General features: G+C 58.2%; 1 protein-coding gene across 1 annotated transcript; it reads right to left on the reverse strand.

Annotated features, from left to right (window-relative positions):
• Positions 1-707: 707 nt before the first annotated feature.
• NKX2-8 (NK2 homeobox 8) lies at positions 708-2564 on the reverse strand. Its single transcript, XM_030950226.1, has 3 exons — positions 2311-2564; positions 872-1251; positions 708-818 (listed from the first exon to the last, which is right to left on the reverse strand). The coding sequence occupies exons 1-3, from the start codon at positions 2474-2476 to the stop codon at positions 708-710; spliced, it is 657 nt and encodes a 218-aa protein (XP_030806086.1). The 5' UTR covers positions 2477-2564.
• Positions 2565-6483: the final 3919 nt, after the last annotated feature.

Raw genomic sequence — 6483 nt, forward strand, 5'->3', positions numbered from 1 at the left:
TAAAGGAAAGATCGGCTTAGTTCTGGATCCTGCCTTAGTGCCTCTATGGAAGACATCGCCGCTTAAAACGCAAAGTCGTGGGAGCGGGAGTCGCCAGAGCGGGAGACTCTGGGCTCACGCTTCCCGTAGGAATTACGGCCGCATTTACAGTGAGATGCTTGCAGCAAAATTTATTTGCCGTTTACGGGCTCATATGGATAAAATAAAAGAAGTCGAAAGTCAAATTTGACTGGAGATATTGAGACAAGTATTTAAGATTTTATAGCACAGGAGGCAATCCTACGAAACAGTTCCCAATCGTCAAAACTACACTTCTCCACCGGGAAAATTTTATTTGCCAAAAATCATTTTATTAGTCACTGGAAGAGTCAGCTACTTTAAAACACACTAGGTCACTAGGATGTTCATTAATTTTTAAAAAGGAATCTCTCGAACAGGAGGAGGAGGAGCGGAGGTTTTACAAAATTCGCGCCTCACGCGGCATCCTCGCCCTCGGGTGAGGCCGGTGTAAGGCAGCGTGGCCCCGGCCAGCTTCGTCCCGGCCTGCTGCCGCCCCGGAGCCGCGCTCCGCAGCCCGGCCCGCCCGAGCGCGGCCGCGCCGTGCCCGGCGCCTTCCGCGGCGCCTTCGCCGCGCTACCGCCCGGGGCTGGGGCGGGCGGCCCCGCGCCCGTGGGATGAGTCCGGCCCCAGAGGGCTGAGCGCCGCTGTCACCATCCCCAGGAGACCACGGCCGGGTGCGCTAAGTGCTGGTACGCGGGGAAGACGCCGAGGGCGGCGGCGGGCGGGCAGGCTCGGTAGCCCTGCAGTGCGAGGGCGGCCTGGGCGCTGCATCCCGCCAGGGCGCAGCCCAGCTTGGGCGCGCCGCGGGAGCCGGCGGGCTGGCGGGGCAGCCGCGGCAGGGCTCCCCGTCCCGCACCAGCACCGGCACCACCACCCGGCGCAGCAGCGCGGGCGGGCGCGGCTGCGGGCTGCCGGGACCCTCGCTTCGCGCCCGCTTCATCTTGTAGCGGTGGTTCTGGAACCAGATCTTCACCTGTGTGGGGGTGAGGCTGAGCAGCCGGGCCAGCTGCTCCCGCTCCGGCGCCGAGAGGTACCGCTGCTGCCGGAACCGCCGCTCCAGCTCCAGCGTCTGCGCCTTGGAGAAGAGCACCCGCCGCTTCTTCTTCTTCTCCTCGGCCTCCGAGCCGCGGGCGGGGAGCGACCTTTGGGTGGAGTCGGGCAAGCTCATCTCCGGGCCGCTCTCGTCGGAAGCTGGGGACAGCGAGTGGGTTAGAGACAGGGAGCAGCCGGGGCCGGGGAGCGCGGCAGGCATCGAGGAGGCCGCCGAGAGCTGAAACGCCTCTCGCAGGGAGAGCCCCGTCTGTCTACCGGGCCGGATTAATCCCAACGGTCAAGGAGAAATGTGAGCTAACCCCACGAACACATGAAACCGTGCCCACGGCACGGAGCGGGCTGTCGTCCGGGCTGAAACCCGCTTTTCCCCGCCGGCAATCCCAGCAGGGGCACGGCCGCTTCGCCACGCACAGCCCGGGGATTGCGGGCTGCAGCCCTGTGTTCCCTGGGTACTGAAACGGAATATGGGACTCCCCGGTCCTTTCATAACTGCTTTTCTCTCGCCGCTCGATTACCTTAATATTTAACCTATCCCGGGGGTGTTCCCGCACCCATTCAAAGGACGATGCGGACCCTGTATACACAGGCATACAGTAAACACCGTATATCTGTGGCACAATTCATGTGTGCGAGGTGCGACCCATATGCTGCACAGCTGGGTTTGCGAGCTGGAGCCCGGCCGCCGCGCTGGCAGGTGCGTGGGTCTAGGCGGCAGCTCGGGGAGGCGAGGCACGGGGGTGCTCAGCTTTCCTCTGCGGAGCGTGGGGTGGCCCCAAACCCTTCAGCACAAAAAGACAGGTTTTCTTGCAACAGTGGAACGGGGGTAAAAAACTAATCCGGGCAGTAGGCTTAAACGATAAGCGCACAGAGAAAGGTGGACGCAGCCTGAGATTTTGGTTTCTGCCATAGCTGGGAATATGCACTGATCTACCAAAAACCCCCAAAAAGCCTCCCAAAATAACCCACAACAACACCCAACCCATCTTTTTCTGTCTTAAGATCGTGCCCGGGACATTTCTGCTTATTCGTTGTTGCAATTCAGTAATATTTTATAAAATTCCCAGCCTGGACTCCCTCGATCCTGTAGGCTATGTACACTGTCAATTCGCTGCTTCGCATCTTCGTCAAAGGAATGGGGGGAAACAAATAAAAGATAATTGTGCGGAGGTGGTGAATTCCTGTCCATTTTATACTCACAGGGATAGTGATTTCTGTCTGTTTCTATCCACCCTCGATACGGCGAGCCGGTGTAGTTCTCCGCTGAGTGGCGATGGTCAGAGGCTTGCTTTATGCTATTAGCATCCTGCTCTGGTAAATCCAAAATGCTCCTCACTGTAAAACTGATCCTCCCAGATGTGGCCATGGTAAGTTGTGCACACACCCCCCAAAAAATATCACCCCAAACCGAGCCCCCTTCCTTAAAAGCTGCCAGGAAAGGATTGCGTCCAGTTAGTGGGGAATCTCTCGGCTCGAGAGGACCTTCCTTTCCATCGCCACCTAACCCCAAATATTAGTGTCGTTTACAGAGGTGTCCTGTTTATATAAACAGTCCTCCCCACTGCAAACACTGCCTGCTTTCAAACCGTCCCTGTCTATAGGATGCTAAGTACCTGAATTAGTCAAGTGCTAAAGCCCTAATGGGAGTAGGTGTAACCCCCCCTCCCGCCACCCCCATGAGAGAATAACCCGTTACCTCCCAAAGACAGCAGGAAACAGGCGTCATCATTACATATTCTGTCTGATTAGCCAAAAGTGGGGACAGATAATGGTAATTGTTAGCAGTGAATAACATCTTGGGTGGCATGTGGATGACCAACAACCACCCCCCTCCATCCGCCACCGAAGCCACCAGCGTCCCTTCTATCCGCAGACAAAGTGAATCCTCCCAGGACATCCGCAGAGCATGCCGAGAGCCCCCTCCCCACTTCTCCCTCTTTATTTCCCCCCCCTCTCTTGCCTCTTTCTTTAAATCTGGATGGAATTTAAGTCGTTATTTGTTTTATTTGTCGGGCTGTTTGCAGTGCTACCTCAAATTCTCTTCTTGTTGTTGGCAGGTTTCCTACCCTCAACGGGGCATTTTTCACACCTCGACTGGGCTCTCGGCGGGGAGGGCTGGCGAGTGTGTGCATTAAGGAATGAGATCTCTGGGATGGGGTTTTTTGCGTCTCCTGGGCACGGTAGATGGAAGATGCACCTTATTCTCGAGAAAGATGATAGCGGGAGATTGGCATACTCGGTCCATAAGGAAGAGTCAGGAGGAGGATAGGGGTGATTATTTTTTTTTTCATCACTAACCCAGGGAATATCTCATCGGGCGGGGTGTGTGAGTGACTGAAACGACTCCAGCTGCGGAAGGGGAGAAAAGATCAAACACAGCGCGTCTATTTATCCGCGCCGTCCCTGCCGACCGCCGCTTCATCTGCCGAAAGAGGCAGCAAAGGAAGCCGAGGACCGGCGCTCCCCGGGAGGAGGGCGCTGACACTGTCTGGGCACGGTTCGGGGACGCCCGGCGGCAGCTCCGCGGGACAAGCACCTTCTCTCGGCTTCACCTCCCCTCATCCATTCACCGGGCGGCCCTGTCCCCTCGCCAAGCTGCGGACGGGCTTTGCCCAGCCTCGGTGGCCCCCGAGGACTCATAAAAAAATACGGCACAGAAAGAAGCCCCCAGCTGCCGTTCAAACGCAAGCCCGCAGGGACAGGGCTCGGTCCCCGGCGGCAGGGCAGCGGTACAAGTGACCGATGGGGGCGATGTTTCACGTGGGTCGCGCAGCGTGGCTCAAGCCGCGGAAGCGCAGAGGGCGGAGGCGGGACACGCTGCCCTTCCCCGCCGCTCCCCGCCGTCTTCGCGGGAGGGACCGGGGCCCGCCGCGGAAAGCAGCGGGAGGCCAGTCCGGCTGGATGGAGCCAAGCCTGGAGAGAAGGAGACACCCAGGCTCTCCCCAGCAGATCAGCTTTCCTTTGAACGCGGGCCGAGGCTCTGACAGCGCATCCCCGACGGGGGAACGTCGCGAACCCCTGCGGCGGTGCCCTGCGGGCCTGCAAAGGGAAACTCAGACACACGCGGAGATACCCTTCTCTCCGGCCGCTTTGTCGGTTCTTATTTCCCTGTCCAAACAGGCGTCTATAAGCTATTGTGCATAGATTATATCTATCCAGCCCCTCTCTCGTCCCCCAGACCTGCTGCCCGCGTGCCCCCGGCCGCGACCGCCCCTCCCCGCCCTGGTCTGGGTGTCGCCTCCGGGAGCAGTTACAATTCCCGGGGAAAATGTCAATGAGCTACAGCGGCGAGGGAGAGGTGAGATTTATATCGGCGAGATTTGTGGGCGAGATGAACGGGGCACAAGGCTTCATTTGGCCACCTTCCCGCATATTTCTTCGGGACTGGACAGGCTCCATATAAACGATTCCCAGGCCGTGATTACTGCAGCCACCTATCAAGCGTGCCTGGTGACAGTAGTTATCTCCCAGCTCCGAGCACAGCCTCCCAGCCGTCCTGGGTGGTCGGAGCGAGGGGAGCACAAATACATGCCAACTGCTAGGCCGTGAACAAAAGGGAAATGTAGCCCTATGTCCCGGACCTGTTGGAAGCATTTGTTCCAGTCAAGATTTTGCATTTGTTCAGATCTGGAATAATAGGTGATTGACGCCTTCCCACAATGTGCTTTAACTCTCCGGGATAAATCGGAGCTTGTTCCTTGTTGTCATGGTTTTCAATAGGGTTCAATGGGATTGAACCACTATCGACTCTGCTTTACGTCTCCGGCAGCCCCGTCCATACAAATTTATTAGTTACGTCTTTTTAAATGAGATTAAATTGAAACGACGTGTCCGTCCTCGGCGGAGCGGCTAGTCCCGCGGTCGCCCCTGTGTCCCCTTGGGCCCCGAGTGCCCGTGTCACAGCCGGGGCAGCCCAGGTCCGGCGGGGGGACAGGAGCACGGCCCCCCCCGCTGCCAGGTACGGCCGCGCTCACCTGCCCAGGCCCGGCCCGCAGCGCCGCCGCTGCCCCGCGCTCCCGAGCGCCCCGGCTATAAAAGGCGACCGAAAAGTTCTTATTAATATCTTGACCCCACAGGCAAATATTTGCTGAATGCCTGCGCAGGAGAGGAGCTTCGGGAGGGTCGACCAGAGCAGGGGAGGGGGCCGTGGTTCAGAGCGCCGCAAACTTATACAGTATCCGAGGTGGCTCTTAAGAGGAGTTTGCCAAGGACACTCGAAAGAAAGTGCAAAAACTTTGCAAGGAAAAAAAGTCAGGACGAGAGAAAGAGAGTCTACTTCAGTGACCTCTCTTAGCCTTTTAATCTATTTAACATCCTAAGCCCACACTGATGTGTAGAAATAAGTAAATGGTACTCTTCAAGCCTTAAGAGCTCTTCAGCGTCAAATATTTGCACTTACTCTTAGAGTTTTTTTCTCAAATAGCGCAAGACACATTCCCCTTGGACGAGCCGAGCTGTCTAAATATACCTACGCATTGTTATCTGCGGGAAACGGTTTGCTTCAAAGGCAGAACGTAATAACCTGAAATGTTTCATCTCTTGATTTGCTTGAGACAGACTTGGGCGCTTTTCAGCTCTGGCTGCCCGGCCTCTTTTCGGGGTTTGCCGGTTCAGATTTCACTCTCTCCCGCCAGACTCCGCGTGTCTCCCCGTGGGACGCTGGAGCTGCCGTTCCCGTGGGGAGGCATCCTTGCACCGAGAGGTGGGTTTGCCGCTCACCTCTCTGTACCGGCCGCTTCGGCGTCCCACCGAGAGCCGCCCCGGCGGTATCCACGGGGAAGAGGCGGGCAATCGTTTCTCCGGGGCTGTAAGAAGTACGCGGCAGGGCCCACGGTGTGCTCCGCCCGCAGATGCGCTGGGCTCCTGTGGCAGGATCCGTCCCGCCATGTGGGCCCGTCTCTGCGGGCCCACGGGGTGAGACCTTGTTGGCCTTCGTGGGCCCGTAGGGGATGGCTGCGTGTGCCCGAGCACCTCACCCCTCCAGATAAATCCACAGAAACACTTCGTTCCTCCCAGGCCCTCGCCTATTTAAATGAATTTTCACCTTTCCAAGGGGCTTAAAATATTTTTTTAAAAATCTTTGCTTGTTTTCACACTGGACGCAGCCCGCTTTTCAGCTCATTCGCCGGCGGCCACCTGTGACTGCGGCTCATGAGAGACAGGCTGGGAGAGTGAGAAGCCGGCACCCGGCCGTGTCCCCGCAGCCCTGGAGCTGACGGGGTGCGGGCCGTGGCGCCCCGTACGGCGGACACCGGCGGAGGTATCCCTGCAGCATGGACCGGGCTGCTCCCCGCGGACCGGAGCCTCAGAGGGACCGCGCGGTTTCCTGCCCGAGAAGCGGCCCGGCCCGCTGAGGGCATCCCGGGGAGCCCG

Source organism: Camarhynchus parvulus, chromosome 5 (genome assembly GCF_901933205.1).
Source record: "Camarhynchus parvulus chromosome 5, STF_HiC, whole genome shotgun sequence".
NCBI classification, from domain to species: Eukaryota; Metazoa; Chordata; class Aves; order Passeriformes; family Thraupidae; genus Camarhynchus; species Camarhynchus parvulus.